General features: G+C 33.2%; 1 protein-coding gene across 5 annotated transcripts in view; it reads right to left on the reverse strand.

Annotated features, from left to right (window-relative positions):
• The window catches only part of exp (expansion), a 180,344-nt gene that overhangs the window by 41,723 nt on the left and 119,600 nt on the right, over positions 1–19,021 (reverse strand). For all 5 annotated transcript variants that reach the window (XR_012959660.1, XM_076120023.1, XM_076120043.1 and 2 more), the window contains one exon: positions 13,399–13,556. Coding sequence is in view for 4 of the 5 variants with exons in the window: in XM_076120023.1 (XP_075976138.1) it covers positions 13,399–13,556 (158 nt within the window). In the remaining variant the exon portion in view is untranslated. The remainder of the gene's footprint in view (positions 1–13,398; positions 13,557–19,021) is intronic.

Raw genomic sequence — 19,021 nt, forward strand, 5'->3', positions numbered from 1 at the left:
CACTGTAACTTTTACTGATACGTATTTTTAGGTTGTATTATGTGTTGTAAATGGCTACAGAACTTAATGTGAATTAATTTGAGTTTTGTATTTCGCTAAGTAGATTCAGCTGAAATTGATTATAATTTTACGTCATAATAGCTAAGCCGATGTTAATAAAATTTGACGAGAATAAAGATTAAACCGCATCAAAATTCGTTGCGTAGTTTAAAAGATCTAAGCATGTAACATACAAACATAAGGACAGACGCGGGAAGCGACTTTGCTTTATACGAAATAGTGATAACACAACTCAATGAACCAAAATCCTAATGATACTTTTTGCACTACAACATTTTTGTTTTTTAGAATCGCTATTCGCTCCGCTCGTGTAACGCACTCACAAATCATTCCGAAGGTCGTCCAAGGCCTCTATTTATTTAGAAAAGTTTACACCTCGCCCGCGGCCTTATCTAGCGTGATAATGTTTCTAATACAAAGTTTTATTATCAAAATAAATTACTTAACCATTACTTTTATGCTTCACTAATTGTTCTATGAGTTTCGTAATGTTTTGTTCGTTTCGTCGAAATGTTTGTATAAATCTTTTGAGGTTAGACTTTTTGTATTGTTTGCTTAGTGTGTTGAAATTGTTGAATTAGAATTTAAATAAAAATTAATATAATACTTATTGATTTAAAGTTACGTAATTTTTTCAGTAAAATTTACGAAACAAGCTCTATTTGCAAACATCCTGGGAACGGTCCCAGTTGACAGTGATGTGGTTTTGTTGGCCTATTATTTTGCTAAAAAATGAGATATTATTATCATATTCTTCTTTTTCATTGCTTCAGTCTATTCAGTTGTTAAATTATTGATGGTAAATATGATTAACTAAAATGTTTATAGCATTTAATTATTATTTGAATAGTTTGTTCCGTAGACTCTTCTTCTTGTGCTGTATATGTATATCTTTACAGTGTTTCTGCCCCCACAAATGGCCATTACGTATTCATTTACTTATATTTAATAGCATTTGTGCTATTAGCCTTAATATTTCTATTATAATGGCTAACGAGAAATAAGTAACAAATATCAAATGTCAAAGCTTGTTAAGTACCGGACAACTATCCATGACAAATCTTTAGTTACTCTGATGCCACCACTTCATAATAATTTGTCATATAATAGTAGAAGGATTACGCCAAGCATGTAGGGAATTTTGCTGTTTTTTGTAATTTGTTAAATAAATTATAGCCGTGACATTAATACTTTAGGAATAGTGGCATTTTTTATTTTTGCCATAAAAGATTTTAGCTAAACGTTTTTTAAAATAGTTCTTAGATTAAAATTGATAGCCTTATTTTCTTACTTTTCGAATAAATTTAAGCAATTTTTTTATAACACTAATGTTCATAAATTCACACTTCCAGTAAAATATTACTAGTTTGCGAAATGAATGCTATTACCAACGAGAACATCTTTGACTTTATTTATTAATAAAATCTATTCCGTGTCGGTTTTTTCTAATGTATTAAAGTATTAGATATATTTCGACAGATATTGTACATTTCTGTCACTCTTTTATTAATTTATTTCTCGAAATTGGCAAAAACAGTTCTTATTCTGATACATGTTTTAAATAACAGACAAGACTAACTTTGAAACCTAATTCTTATACGAACAGACTTAATATTAGGTTCCATATGATTATTCCGAACGAACAAAGGTTAAACTAAGTTCTAAATATGACTAACATGATTGATTGTAAACTCACAATCAACGTCAAAGAACAAGGTCGGTTCAGTAATCGATATTGTATCGATATATTGAGTAAATAGACAGAAACAATACGACTGATGATCTTAATTGATGTAGGTTAGAATTGAGTGGGTTCGTGATCGTTCGTGTGAGTGTAATTACGTTATTAATGGGCTAGGAAGTGTTGGTATAGATGTTGAAAGATATGATATTTGGGCTAAAAGCTTAAACATACTTAATAGACACAGCTCCTGCAAAAAATCGGCATGTTTGATGGTTATGTTGAACTACATTCCTCTAAAGCATATCTGATCGAACAATTAAATATTGCTCAGAGTACGGAATGAAAGGTCTATGCAAAGGAAAGTTTAAATAAGTAATTATGAGCACATCTTAAAAGATGAACGCTTTGGCAGAGAAAGCATTGGTCAACAATAAAAGTATTCTTAAAGTAAACGATTGTGAATCTCGAAAACATGGAATCGATGGAATTTTGTCACTATGCGTATTACACAATGGGCCGGCCGTCGTCGCGTGCGCAGTATCGCCTCGAGATGTAAGATCGCCAGATTACATTGTCGCCTTAGGGCCCACTTTCACTCCGTCATTTTCACACCGATGCTATGCGTGCTTTGAACTCGATCCTATCTTTATTGCCTGTGTAACACCGTTTGTCTAGTTTTACATCTTTTTTACTTGCAGAATTAGAGCAAAGGTTGCGCATTACTTTCTGAGTTACGAAATTCGTGACGTCATTTTTAGGAAATGTTTTAATCCTGTGTTTAAGATCAGATCTAAACATTCATTAGGTTTTTAAAGTCAAGGTTTTTTGAATTAAATGACTATTCATGTGTCATCTTTCGTCATATCTCAGTTCCTTAAAGATTAATTATTTGATTAAACTAAGAAAAATATTTTACTGTCAACGTCATTTTAACCAAAATTTTGAGGAACTCAAAAATTGAAATGACTTCTTCGTAATATAATTCAAACGAGTTAAATCTGATTGTGTTTTAGAATACAACAATGCAAAAGTCACAATTGTAGCTCATGTCAAATTCATAGGGGCGAGCGCGAAATTCACCGCCAATGTCTAACAAAACCACGTGACATTCATCTCTAAACAAGAAGTGAACGAGCAGAAATACGAGTTCATGTTGAGGAGTGTTCACATTGTTGTAGCTTGTATTGTTAGTTCTATAATCATGGCGTAGAAAGCAACATTTTCTTATTTAAGAAAAGCTGATGGTGACAAAATGTTCTTATGCTATTGTCAATCTGTAGATGTACGCGGGAGCCGAAAACCAAGTTTGTAAAAAATATTGAAGATGCTTGAAATAATTATATTTTAATATGAACAAAAAGGTTGACAAACAAATATTAACTATTTTGTTGACGTAGGAGTAATGGCAATGCCTCAGCTATAATGAACAATTAAAACACAGTTTTCAACAATTAGGTCTAACTTTATAGCTGCTAGTTGATGCAAAAAATTACCGAGTGCAAGTGTCCTAACATCTAACACAACATGAAACCAGCTTAAAGTTGAGCAACATCCTTTATTCAGGAACAGAAATACGGAACGCGGTGCCGTGGGTCGAATCAACACCACTAATCTTCTATTAAACGACAGAAGCGACTTAAAGTAACCCACGTGCGCCCGACCATCAGATACCGAACGATATTTGCATATATTGACAGTTTAGTTCACAAATGTCAATGTACGCGTACACACATCAAACTGATTTGTTGGACGAATTTATTCGTTGAGTAGCACGTGATGACGTGATTGATGCTCTTCTACTTGGGAATGTGACTGCAACGAATGGGAATGAGTGGAATGGCAATTAGATTTCGGAAGTGCAAAATATTTTTTTAAAAGTGCAGTTTTAAAAACGACTTCTTGCGAACCTATTAATAAGAGCACTTTTATTAGCCAAGTAAATATTAAATCATTTTTTTAAAGTTGTAAATTTTGCTGCATACAAATATTTGGACACTTAATCAAAAAGTAAGAGAATAATATTTTTAAGCCATATTATAATTGCTTTGTGGAAGTCGTTTCTGAGTCCATCTATGACCTTATTATACTGTATAGAAGCGAATACTGAAACTAAACTACTAGTAAAAATCTGAACATTTTTATAGATTGACTTCAATCGGATACTCTGAGCAATTTCCCTTATCTTCACTTTTAACTAAAAGCAGTTTGTCCAGTATATATTTAGTTAATCGGCATTAGGCGTCACGAAAGCGTCTCACGCGCAAGTTTAAAATCTTAATTGAGTTCTTACGAGTTGTTAGAATTCGAATTGCTAGTGGCCATTTTTGTAAATTAGATCTAGCACGCGACTGTGATTTAAGTGAAGTGGATTTAAATTGTTTAAGGTCGATTAATGAAAGCGAGTGTTTGTTGGATTCACGTTTTAGTTTTAGTGTTGTTCAAACGTTTTGTATGTAACTACTGGAATCATTTCTACAGAATTGTTCTTTTAGTATAGACTTGTATCATTTTGTTGGGAAATTTCGGAAAAATAGGTATATATTTACAAACACAAATCACAAATTTTGCTCATAAAAGTAGACAGAAACTAAAAAGAGCCGCATGGAAGTGTCCTTACAAATTTCTCAAATAAATAATTGTTTTATGGAAGTACACTTAATAACTTAACTTAACTACAGCTTAAAACCAATATCTTAAGATTAAATAATATAAAGTTTAGTAGGGATTCCTAAAACATTATTAAACTACAAAGGACTTTAAGAATTATCTAAGTTAATAAAAGACATTATGTACTACCCTAATAGGATTACTCCACGTGCAGTATTTCCTGAAGCATGCGTCTCAATATCTTGTTAATCCGTTTTAGGAACGATAATAGCAGAAATAATAACTATAATCTTTTATCTGCTACTTTAGTTCAGTTGAACAATGTGTTAATTTTTATATATGGTAGCGAGTCATTTGAGCTTAAAATGCAGTTGCAACCGTAGAATTTTAAATATGAAACAAAACGATACTAAGAAAATCTATATGACATTTTTTCGAAACTAATAACCTATATACATATGTTCACAACTTCATTATCACCGTTTTTTTGTAATTTTTTCACATATTAAGTGCGTAATTTTTTACATACAAATGTAAGTGAGTGCATAATTTTGGCCGTAATCGACCCTATGGGCAGATATGGGATGCCTAGACAGCCAGTGAAACGACAAATGCGTTTAATAACCTTAACCATTGATGCTACTTGAAGAAAATGGTTGTTATAAATTAGATTCTTTTTAATATTCTGCTTCCTATCATTAATCTGATTTATTATTAGAAAAAGATCAGGAACAAATTACTCAGCTTCCGTTTCAAGTCAAGAATGATAAGTAAGATGCCTTATAGATTTCTCTTTACCTAGGTATGGTCAGAGCAAATAGGTTCAGTTGGCACAACCATGTTACGCAAAGCCGTAAACCTCAGGTCTGCGGGTCTACCTACAGCCTGAGACAATGACGCAACTATTAATGCATGAATAATAACTTAGGTAAAAGAGCTAGTTGCTATCACAACATTGAGCAAGCCGAACAATAAAGTAGAATAAACGCAAGGAATTAAATTTAATTTTATGATTATGATACACTAGAAAAAGCAAACAAAGACGTCTATCTAATAGCGATTATAATAAATTCTTAAACGACTAGTCAGCTAGCATTTACAACATTTTTTGGGTGCTGCGTAACATTTTCACACATTTGCAACATCGTACAATTAAAAAGTGATATTCAATTTGTAAAATCATAACCGCACAGTTGTTTGCGTAATGTCTGAAACAAATTCATTGACACTGACCAACGCGATCTCTTACAAAAGCCTACCTCAATGCCGCCCTACTTTCCAAATGTATCTACAGATACAATTATGTGGACAATATAGCAAACAAACAATTATATCACACAGTATACCACTTTATATTTGCTGTTTGATAAACCAAAAGCTTCTTTAAGTCTATGTGTTAAAGTCTAGAATAAGAAACAATGGGGTTCGTGAGTAGCAAATACAGTTGTTGCTATCGACGAAGACAATAGAATCGAGGACATTAAGTTCGCGCAAAATGTTTCTGGAATGGCTCATGTTCCGGTTGCGGTGCAGTCTATTTTGGGCCTTTTTGCTATGACATTAAAGTTTAAAGCTACTTGTAGTATTGAAGAATCAGGATATAGGAGCAGTCGGCGCCACAATGTAGTACTTTTGGTAGTTGGTATTATGAGGACAATTACGAAACTTAAGTTGGTGGGTGTTTGATCTGCGATCTAGATCTATGGTTACAACAATTCAGCTAAATGTTAGTGGACTGTGGTAAATAAGTCTGTCATTATAAAATTACTGGTATGGAATTACGACATTGTAGTTTATTTTGTTTTGTTATAAAATAATCTACAGTATAATGGCAGAATTTGACTTTTAGACCTAAAATTTGTAGCTTTGTTTCTATTTTTAGATAAAAGTAGCTTGTTGTCCTATTTTCCTTATTATTTTTGTGATGTCAAAACCTATCAGTTCTTTGACATCAGAACAGTTATACGAAATAACGTTTTTCCTTAAAATAACGTTTACTTAATGATAAGTTATTACGGCATGTAATCTTGGCTACCGTGCGAACCCGCTTAAGAATGGGCTTGGGTGTTATATAAGGAAGATGGGCAATAGCTGACATTTACGTACCTACAAATATCATATTACCTCATTACACTATCCCACTGTTTACAAACGTAGTTATGTCATTAGCACCTCATACCTTCAAAACAGGATCTTTGTTTTAGAGAATAAAAGAATCAACGTCTTAGATTTTGGGAGCATTCGTTCAAGAAATTTAAAGCGATTTTATTTCATTGGGTAATTCTTTAAAGTCCACAAGTGGGGCTCATAATGTTGATGATGAAAACTAAATCAATAAAGATCTTAGGATACCTAACAGTCTTTAATCATTGGCAGTTGAGTAAACTTCTGTTGTACTCTTGAGTCAGAAAAGTGCGTCAACTTCATAATTGCTAGTTTTAAAATGTCACGTAGTCACGTGTCATTGTAAAATTAGCAAATAAAACTCAACAAAGGATACTTTAAAACGGTAAACTGAAACTATTCTGTACAACATATTGTCAAAAACCAGTTCATTTTATGAATTTTGTAGCAGTTTTGTTGTAAAATTTGCTATTCGAGTGTCAACACCGTTGCTTTTAAATGTTTCACGTGAATTAGTCTACTCTTTGATCTATAAAGTGTACGTTGTATTGCAGCTGTGGACAATGGCCATTAGTGTTGCCAGATACAAAGAAAATCTGTCTGGAGAATTATTATGTTTTGTCTGTTTAATATAATTTAGCTGTACTTTATAATTTGATTAAATCTGAGTATTTAAAGAAACGGTTGTAGGAGTTGATAGCAATAATACAGCTGTACCTGCCTTTACAAAAATGTGCATTCAGAAATCCTAAAACGAAATAATCGCTTCTACAAATGTAGCAGACTTAAGTTGAAGTAAGAGATGACTTATTGTCAGATTCATAATTATAAATTAACGAAAACTTAATTACACCGACTACAAAATAGATTGATGAAGTAAAATGACTCATACATCAAAGTACTTCTCAAGACCTAACATGACCTACCGAAAACGGTAATTCCACAAAAAGCAAGGTTCCCCAACGATCCATTGTGCACTGACACACTGGTTCCGTACAAAGAACATATCGATAAGAACACAATAAACAATAACGTTAGTGTATTACGACACGGTTATGCGACTGACGATTGTAGGATTGTTAGGACTTGCGATTAAAGTGCACGTTTGCGACTTTTTTCTAACACATTCCTGTGAATTGAATAGGAACACGATGTGAATATAGTTTGATGTGTTGTCGATTAAATATAATAGTTAACCTTACTGGTAATTTCATGGGAACGGTATCGTTGGGCTTTCTTTAAACCTGGCTCCAATTTAAGAAAAATTTTTCGTTCGTAAGAAAAATGACAATCTTTAAGTGGAGATAGATCAAAGAAATATCTACGATTGTTCAGAAAATCTTGACAACAGTAGATGACGGCGTTTGAGAAGATGGTTTATGTCTTACTTACGGCTGATTGATTCAATCTTTTATTATTGATGATGAATGATTTAAACAAATTTTAATACACTCTAATTTTGATATAATAATTCTCCAATAAGCCTAACCTTGACCCATAATTTCATTAAGACAATTCACAAAGACAAATCGTAGGATATGAAATATGACGTCGCAAATTATGATAGCAATCGTCGCGTGGGCAGATCTATACGAGAGCTTTATCGACGAGGCGGTAACTGGGCCATAGCTGAGGTCGCTCTGTTGATGCAATTTGAATTGCAAGTGAGCTTGTTAAAGTAATTTTTGTTGTTGTCACTTCTAGATTTAGTTGAGTCTGCAATTATTTTATTTCATTAAGATCTTTACTAACGTTTTCTGGTTCTGAATTATGTTTATTCTGTACAATTTACGAAATATTAGCTTCAAAATTTTCCATTTTATTATCATTTCCTTCAGTAAACTCTTAATTTTTGTTTACATATCGTTACACAAAACATGTGTAAGCTTCTTAGTTGTGATTGCGTTTGTCTGCTAAGCTACTAACTTTAATACTATATAAAAACCTCCAGCTTATCTGTCCTATCTGGTTTCTATCTGTGTTCTACAACCATAGAACGTAAGTCATTTAGTTTAAAATGCCTCGCGACAAGGAGACCATTCTCCTACATCGTAAATAGAGCGATTGTTAGCCTTACGTAGAGCCTTTGATCTTATTTATCGCGTCTATTCTAAAACAAAGTTGTTGACAATATAAGTTTTGAAACCAACATTTTCCGATTGTTAGACATAGCTTAATGTCAGTTAAATTTTTATAGATAGTTCTTTGTCTTGCGACATGAGGAAGGGCCCAGATCAAACATAGAAATGTAAAATTGTTATAAAGGAGCAGCGCCGAGCGCCGCTAGTTATAATTAAAATCAATGATAACTTTACTAGTTCGTAGTTTGGTTTTAAGCTCAAATATAAATAAAATAATAAGAATAGAAGTCAAATATTTTATATCCCGAGTAATTGTCACTGTGTATTGAATAAATACATAAAATTAAGATGATAAGCGTAGGGCGCGTGCCGATGTGATCGCCGCGCTCGCAGGCGACTCGCCCGTAATGATACGGAAGTCTGTCCAGCCGTAGATCATCGCATTCGTGTTGGTGCTGCACTTGCTCCATTGCACGTTGAAAGACAGTGGATAGAGAGGAAAATTGTTTTGTTATTTATGTATTTTGTAGGATTTGGTAAGAAGTTCTTCTATTTTTTTTTATATTCCAAGAAAGTTAGGTGTTAGTTGGTATCCTAACGAAAACTTGAAATGAAAAAGGTTTGACTCTAAAAAAATGTATAGGGGCACATCTTGCAAAAAAAGTAAGAACCTAAGCTAATAAAAGCTAGAACGAGCAAACAAAGAATAATCATCGAATAGGAAACGCAGCAATTTATGTTATAAATATGACTGAGATTACAAACAAACATAACTTCCCCCACAAAGTAGTAACCCAACAATTATAAAAGGGACCTTACCACATAAATGTTCTCAGCACTAAACATAAACATTTACCTCAAACGCCAACATTTCTCGTGGATTTATTTAAAGCGAGATTTGCGCCTCGTTTTTACACACGGTACAAGTAGGAAGTGTCGCCGGCGAAGGCGCGGCCACTATCAGATCCACACACACGAAAATCGCCGTTTTAATGAACCGAGCCGAGCTAACATTTAATTAGTCCAGATCGAGTGTACTTCGAGCGAACAATAAAGATCGAACATTCCCTCTAATAATTAGGACTGCAGGACCAGATAGTGAAGCTGCTTCTAATTTTATGTGAATTAATTGGAACTATCTTGTAGGAAATGGTTTGCTACTGGTGTACGTTTTAAGTATATATGAAGATAATTTTGCTCCGTTCTATATTAGGTACATATAGTTTATAATAGTTGGAGTATGAATTAATTGAAGACTTTTGGTAACAATGAAAAGTGAAGCTTGTTTTGACATCATACCTTGAACTTTAGGGAAGGGTCGGAATGAGAGCATGACGATTTGCATTTATGATAAAAATATTTTGAGCAATGCAAATCAGTGATTGATGGCAATATCGTGTAAGAACGATCTTGTTAACCTGGAACGCGACTTTTTGTAGTCTATTGAGTATAGAGAGTTTGACATTTAAAATATGCTACAAAATTAGTTCCTACGAGTCCCGTTAGAGGCGCTGTTATAGCATTGTTCGCCGGTTTACAATAGTTGATAGCAGAAGAAAGTTAATTGCCATTGGTTTAAAGATGTATAAAAGTATGGTGAAAAAGTTACAACAATAATAGAATCAGAAACACTTTTACTAGCTACAACTAAACTTGAATTAAAAGCAACACTACACAATATTTCAACCTTAAAACATTCAGATAAGTGCCTAACAAATACACTTAACCATATTCGGCAGTCAATAAAGTCTACAGTGAACTGTCATCGACTTCAAGGAAACGGCATACGTTTTATAAGAAGTGGTTCGGTGGTAGCCGGGTCACGAACAGTCGATCACGTTTGTATAATAGACGTTTGATATCAATGTTTATAGGAAAGCGTGAAACGGACAGAGTTCAGGTGTTGACCTCACTAACTTTGTTATGGATAGGTTGATATGTATGTGCTACTGCGATGTGACGTAATTTTATTTTAATTTTTTTTATTTTACTGGTATTAAGTTCTTAAACCAAACAAACCATGTCGACTGTTCCATTCGTCACTAGCAATAAATAGTAAATTAGTCAAATAGGTTTTGATAATGTTAGTATCGATGCCTATACTAACTGGTTACAAATTCGAACTCTGTAAATATGGGGACAACATTTTGTGAGAACATTAACTGCCCAATTAATTTTCATTATCTATTTGACTGTTTAAGTGGTTATTACAGAAGCTTTTACAAATTATCGTCGTGTCTATCTCATAAATTAGTAGCTTTAAATTTTAACAGCTGAACTTAACTGACCTAACACAAAACACGGCTCTTGTTGAAACCTGCCTGTTAGCGTATCATTCTCGTAACCTCAATATGTGTCGGCCATACGTTGAGCAATTGATTGCCATAATCAAAACGTTATCGACGTTTACACACGCGAGGTTGCCTAATGTTTGGTGTTCGATAGCTTATGAGACTATGATAATATAATCGGTAATGATGGAGTACTATCGGAATGCAAGAATGCCTATTAAGCTGCTTTGCCTTATTGAGAACTATTGCATTATAAGATTTACAAGCCGAAATTAGATATTGATGTAAATGATTCAGATAAATTGCATTACAATTTGGGTTAAGTTGAATACTTACTTCATTCTGAATGCGTCACAAATGTTTCTAAAAAGAAGTAAAATAGCTTTAATGTTATCAAAATGAGTGTCATATTATTCATCACGTCTTGAAGAATTTAAAGCTTTCACTATCACACGTGCTGACACGGATCACGATCTTGATAAAAATTATTCTTCTATTAAAACAGGTGAAACTACAGTTACGTTCGTTGTCGTAACCTTGCTTGGTCCACGCTTCGCTGCCTCTGTGTCTTTTGTTAACGCTTACTTCAGTATCTATATATAATTCACACCATTCATTGGCTTTAAAAAAATCTACGTTATTGGCCTTTTAATAACGCATGCTGCAAGCACATGGCTATTTAAAAAATAGAAATATTAAGAAGAAAATACTATCAATTTCTAGCATTTAAAAAAATATTTAACGCATAGTAAAGTATAAAAACGAGTTGGATACGGAAGCAAATATAATAACGTTAAAGCACAACAAGCTAAAAGAAAAAATCAGTTACATAAATTAATTAAAAGAATTTGACCTGCGACCATATCATTGTCAAACAAACATTGACTAATAATTAGAGACTATCACGAATAAGGTCGCAAAGACAACTGACGAAAACGAATGACAAAGGCAAGGGTGTACACTGTTAAAATAATGAGGTAACAGTCTCCTTCTAATCGATAAGCGAAACGTATCACGACAACGTGACTAAAGCAGGTTCTAATGTAACTAAACCAGAAATAGTTACACAATAGTAATTATATTGAGAAATGATATACTAAAACGACAATGTTGAACAATTAAAAGTAATTCGTATTGGTAAGAATTCAGGTGATTAAGTGTATGCGGAACTAAATGAGGCTGACATTGTCAAAGAAATTGTAAAAGGTCAAGGATATTGTGATTGAATGCGTGAGCGAAAAATGTTAGTAACGATTAGGTATAGTCCAATAATATAATTAGTAGAGAGCTTTGCGTATAAAGTTCAGGCGGAGGTATACCTACAAAATATTAGATTGAGAGCCTGGCCTGTTTGATATACTTTGATTTTGGAAGTACTTATACAGAATTCTTAAATATAATCTAGAAAAAATACGCATGTTAAGGCTTATCACAAAATTTCCGGACTATAGGAACTTTAGGGAAGTCAATTATTCCGATACATGATTGTGAAGAAGTTGCTTTACGTGCAATTGTAAAGAGTAAATACTCTAAATAATTAGCTCTAATGTTAAATATTAAACGATCCAATAAAATTACAGTCTAGTGAACTATTGACCGCAATAAATTGAGCCCGACAGTCGATTAAGAACTATAACAATAGACGCCGAATTGTAGAAGAAATTGTTACCGCAGGCAGTATAGGCATTATACTGACAGATATTGATAAGGTACAAGAAATTAATACGTTCGCAGCTAATAAATGGGATTGTTCAGAATTTAGAGCAGCCACGTGCCACAATAGGCTCATGGTATTAAACTAAGTATTTAGCAATGCAGGCATTTCGCAATGTTGGTAGAATTAGCTGCTAGTAGATTTATAATTAAAACTAGGTGTGTTCTACTAGATTGAGAAATACCGCCGCTGTTTATGTCTAGTTGCTCTCGGAATTGGTAAACGAAATTATCCTTACAGATTTGTGATTAGATTAGTTTATAATAATTTTGGTACAGAGGAAATAATCTGTCTGCGTCACTAAATTTTAATTGAGCAAATTCATACGAATTATAGATCGGATATAGAGTACATGAAATGATTGCAACATTTCCTGTGATATCTGCAGTAATATACGATTTGGAAACCAAATCATCAAATGTACCTCCAGTTTATTAACCTTATAACCTCTGTGGTACGGTCGGCAGTGTTTATGACTTCTTCCGGCCGATTTTTGGTTTAATTCCCTAGTCTGGCGAAGTGCTAATGGTCTTGTTTAATTTGTATCAGATTATTTTTAAGTAGCCCAGAGATCGACAACGTTCCCGGTATAATTATGTTGATAGGCTTACCTTCTATTAGAGGTAACTAACACTGTAAAGGCGAAACGATGGTGTAATAATTTTTTTAACATCTCCCTACTTCTTCAGTTCAGTTCAGTTTCTTCAACAGGCGTAACACTTATGTCTATGGTTTTAATAAATATAATATAGATGTAATAAAGAAATATAGTAACAACTGCCTACGTTCGGTTCCGTTTTTTGGGCGGGAGAGTTAGAGAAAAAAATGTCTTCTTACCTCATGCCGTCAAATCCATCATCTGAACCGTTGATAGTGAGTACAGGTGCTCGTGCATACGCTTTAGCGACGCGTCGGTTCCTCTCGAACACTATCACCTTCGCCCAGATCTCATCATCGATCTGTGTCCATTTGTCCAGTACTTCCTGTATGTGTTCCTGTTGACAAACAAATTGAACATTATTATCTCATGAATTAATAAAGTATGTAGCTTTGTTGCGCGATCAGCAGTGAATTCAATTGCTAATCCTAAGGTGTCGGTTTTGTTCACAGGTCAGGCAAAGTACTATTAGTATTTTCTAAATAATATTATAATATTTCTCTGCAGTAGCCTGGAGTTTGGTTACGTATCCTGTAAATGACAATAGGCTCACCCCGTTTTAAATTGGACTAACATTTTAAGTGGCTAAATGTGAATGTATTATTTTATACATCTCTGCCTTCACTTTCAGTTAAGACATACGTTATATTAGGTATGTATTTACATAGGTTATCGAATATAGCTCTCTAAAATTAATCAAGAATTTTGAATCGTATTTGTTTATTTCTGCTAATTATGCCTTATTGAATTCTATACGAATTAGTAGAATTACAGAATTACCGGTTAAAATTATATTACTCACGCAATAAACAATCGCATGATACGAATACATTAAGAATTTCATTCACTAACTAAATGTGGGTCTTTGTCAGTTTTCCATTTCCACAACCTTCAATTAACTTGCAATATGGTTTTTTAACTGTACCATGCTGTTGTTACATATTTGGGTTGATTTTTAGGGTCCAATACTCTAAGAGTAAAACGAGACCCTATAACTAAGACTTTACTATCCAACGGTCTATCTATCTGTCCGCCTGTTACTATTCTGAATTTCAAGAATCGCGATAGTCAAATATTTGAAATTTTCACAGATGATGTATTTTTGTTGTCCGCTATGACAACAAATACTAAAAAGCCCAATAAAATAAATATAAAAGGATTTTCCATACCAAAATAACGCGATTTATTGATAAATTATACTACGGAACCCTTTGTTCGCGAGTTTAACTTGCACTTGGCCATTTATACCATGCTGTCGTTACACATTTCATTAAAACATTTGGCAAAGCGTTTTCATTCAGTATTCTTACAAAACACGGCACTTTAAGAACGACCTTGCCTTCGTTACTTTTGTAAGTAACAGAAGTTTAGATATTAATCCTAATGTGGCAATGTTGTCGCAACTAGATGACATCGGTGCCGCGAGAGTTCCGCTCTACTAACTGACTCGGTTTTCCTTCCAGTGTGGTTTACATGTGTACGTTTGAAGTATTCTGTGTCGTGCTGTACCGCCTCTGCATCTTTTTTAAGTGGGTGTTGTTGTGTGAATTGAGAAAATAACCTTGCTGCCAATGTTGAATTTAGTATTCCGACAGATTTTATTTTTCGTAAAAAAATATATTTTTGCAAAGTAAAACGAATTTATTGTCCTACTACTTAGCAAGGGTATCTTCCCAGAAAGAGAGAGGAGCTACGCTTTGCGTCCACGGTGCTTACAAAAAAATATAAAATTAAAACAAATTAAAACAACTACAACAACACTACAAAAATACAAGTTGTTGATACGTTGATTTAACACAATTAACCGATAAAGCACGAAGCTTTTGTTGAGTGAACATTCAAAGGATACAAAGCTTAATCATAAAATGTGATGACGGATGCGAGTAAATAACTCGCAATTATAACTTGGCAAAAAATCTACACAAAGGCGCCGATGACGCAATAGTAATCAATCAATAAACTGATGATTTATAATAAAATGACGTATCATTGAAAGTGTTGAAACTAGGAAATAGCAATGCTAGTATCTAATCTTCTGTAAAATCCATTGCAATTCGTACCTTAACTTAATAGAGCTTAAGTTCATTTTCCTATGAGGGAATTGTAGGTTCCTATAACAATTTAGACGGGCACCGGTCTGTGTAAACGCGGCTCTGTTTTTGCTCATATGTAACAATAAGCGGGCAATATTGTTACTAAAAAGCTGCTTCTAAATAGACCGTTGCTTTGGGCAAAAAGTTTTGTAATTATTCTGACAGCCGCATTCACTTGTTAGGGTTGACGATTTCAACATATTTAGGAAATATTTTGTTATAAGAACAGTAGTACTACTATTGAATACCGACAACCGTTTAGCTGTCAATAAATTTTGTACGAAAATCTGATCAGCGCCTCTAGCGGGCTCCATAGGAACGATTTTGGAAGTACATTTTAAACGTCAAACTCTCGATACTTGACAGTATCGACTGTAGAGAATTGCACTATTGCTTGGCTGTTGTCTTAAACTTCAAGTTAGGCGAATATCCAATCATAATGTGTCATATCATAGTGTGTGTTTGTGTGTCGATATTAAAATAAAAAAACCTCACGACTGTTAATTTTATTTATAAGTCATGAGTTATCAGTTTGTACGACTAATTATATTTTGATGATGTAATTAATAAACAATCAAATATCTATACCTATTTTTTGTTATCGTTTGAGAAAATAGAAAAGTCGTTATGACACAGATAAGATGATTGATCAAGCATTTATTGTGCTAGTCTTTAAAAAGTTGAATATGCATAATCATGCCTTACCAGAAATAATTTAATTTTAGAGAAGCAGTAAAAATAACAAAATGCTTTGTTATTTCGTAACATAAATACCGATTAGCATAACTGAAAGATTGAGATGAGAGATCTTCTTGCATATAACACGTCACTTAATGGTGATTCGCGAAGCCGAACCGATTTTTTAATATTGTTGATTACACAAATATTTGTTTCGTGTGGGAGTCAAACCCACGGCCTCCCAAGACACTAGTAGTGGCGTAGTGACCACCTTAACCACTGCGCCATCGAGGCCGACATTACAAGTTCTACAAAAGAAGTATATTTGACAGCCCTAGGCAAAAATATCTATCGCTTACATAGCGATTATATCCGTATTTACGATTGTTTCTTCGTATAATCGTTCTCGTGGATCATTGTTTTTTTAATTTCCGTTTACCATAGCATCTGATTCAGATAACTTTCGATTTTATACGATTGTAGAGTCATTATCTATAATATTTACCGTATGTTTTATTCTCAGGAAAATTGCTCGAATTCACTTTCAATTTTAGCCGTGGAATTCTTGTGGTTTAAAGATTATGAGTTTTAAGAACAATTTCGATTCATTGAACTTTTAGTACGGCTAAAGATTTATGTTATCGTTTGAAGAATGCAATGAATGTCTGTCACGATGCTTAAAACAATAAGATGACAGGTACTGTAAAGGTTAAGAACCTTTGTTGCTTAGAAAGCAATTCATGCAGACAACAAATGCATCGTGCAATATTTTTGCATAGAAAACAAATTGCGCAATTATTCAAACCTCTATTGAGCTTCATAAAAACGGCATTCCCATTACGACAAATGGACCTAATTACAAGTGGACGTCTTTATTCTTTAATGAAACGAACTAACGACTCATTCAATGCATTAAATCAAATCGCTTGGACTTTCTCTTCATTACAGTATCTCTTCATCAAATTCTAATCAGAATCAATCATTGCAAACATGTGCATAAATGTTCGTATTTGCATCGTAACATGTAGGAGTCTCATAATCTAGGCCCATATTGTCGAATCCAGTTCGTTATTTGCACTGAATAGTGTTCGTTAGTGTAGTTTTGTATTTATTCGCGATTGGACAGTCAGTCATGCTTAATCATTGGACTGATTTATCGTTGCAACGAATAGCATATTGTGTGAGATAAGGCAAGTGATGTTTTAAGGTTTGTGTGCCGTGACGTGGGCCATTTGTGGGACAATATGAGCAAATGCGTGATTGAAGTTGTATGATATTAAATATAGCTATGGTAATGGTGACTTTCTCTTATAAGTCATTGTATATGTTATTGACTACGTAGAGATATATTGTGTTCATATTTTGTATTGCAGCTTTTGGATTTCAAACTACTCTTGTCGTCTCAGAATCCATCTCGAAACAGTTTGTTTTTTAAGTGTACTTTTTCTTCTAAGTACTTTAATAAGTATCATCTTAAGTCTATATTTTATGCGCTTTTTTGAGAACGCAGCAATGGCGATATATCTTTCCTACATTCATCATCAAAGTTGCTTTTCGAATACATGATCGAAATCATTAAACGAATTTAGCAAAGTAATGACGAAATAAAGACAGTCAAATAATTTAAAGGGCCATAGAGTCCCTCAAAAATCATAAAATAAATACTTCTACGTCACCTGTCAAATTCATAGCCCTTGTTAACTTCATTAGATTCACTTTATCTATTCTTTAGCACTTAATATAACGTTTTAAATATCATCTAAGGCGCGAACAACGGTGTCGGCTATGCAAGGTTGACCACACCTCGATCGCCTTTAGCTATTTATTTATAAAGCTAAACCACATTCGCTACGGATTGCTTCTTGTCATATTTCGCGTGGTATGTCTTTATAAAGAAGGTATTGTATTATAGTTTGATACTTCATTTGTTTAATATAGAAGCTTGTGAAGTTGATTTAGATGTGCTCATAAAATCTTGTCGAAAATTTATGACATAATTTTCAATTAATTTGTAAGGTCCAAGTTTGAATAAAATACCATAATCCAAACCAAAAAAAGACATAGCTCTTTCATAAATACAACGTTTTATTTAACTTTAAAATTTTGTTCTCAAACGACGAAAATGTTGAAAACTGGAAGTCTTTAAGAGTAGTTTACTCATGTTAAATGAGTTTTTTATTTAATGATATCATAGTAACTAAGTTAATTCATTGTTACAGTTTAAATCTTCTGTTAATTTTACTTTTCCTCACACAAAGGCCTTTTCAGAACTTGCGGTCAAGCATAATGCAGAAAAGGCATCGAGAAAAGAGAGATCTCCATACAATTACGATAACAATTATTGTGATCGTGATCTCTATTTCATAATCGTTACGAGATCGCATGCTTACATTTATCGTGATTCACTTGTAAATCGGTATTCCAGTAATTTATTGATTAATTACTTGTACAAGAACATTTGTAGCTATTATAGTTCTCTTAATTTTAGTGTAATCTTGAATAATATAGATTTATACATCTTAATTATTACAAAAAATATGTTTTTAGATCATATTCATTATTCTGAAATCACTTTTACAGTTTTATTATATGTTTAGATGATGCGTTGTAAACATCGAAAATATTTAAAAAATAACTCATTACTGACTCAATTTTGAACCGGCAAGGTTTTTTTTTTATAATCATTAGAGAGAATGTAAGTAGAAAGATGATACCTTAATATCGTTTTCGAAATAAATTTTGCAATATTTGCAAATACTAAAACTCGAAAAGATTACCTGAGAGTTAGTTTTCTTCTTTTTTTGGGCCTCGACCTCTAAATTTTTATTGCTTGCCAGGACACTTTCAGTGGTAATAAATTGTCAAAGGGACCGAAATTAAGTGGCGTATATTTTTCTTAATTACGAAATGTCTTAACACGTTTGCGAGATTTCATAATAAAATGTGCATGTGTTGCACAACATTCTTATGTAAGTTTGTAATAAGTGACTTTAAAATTAGGTTTTTTATTTCACGCTATCTATCTTCTAAA

This window comes from Anticarsia gemmatalis, chromosome 1 (genome assembly GCF_050436995.1).
Source record: "Anticarsia gemmatalis isolate Benzon Research Colony breed Stoneville strain chromosome 1, ilAntGemm2 primary, whole genome shotgun sequence".
Lineage (NCBI taxonomy): Eukaryota > Metazoa > Arthropoda > Insecta > Lepidoptera > Erebidae > Anticarsia > Anticarsia gemmatalis.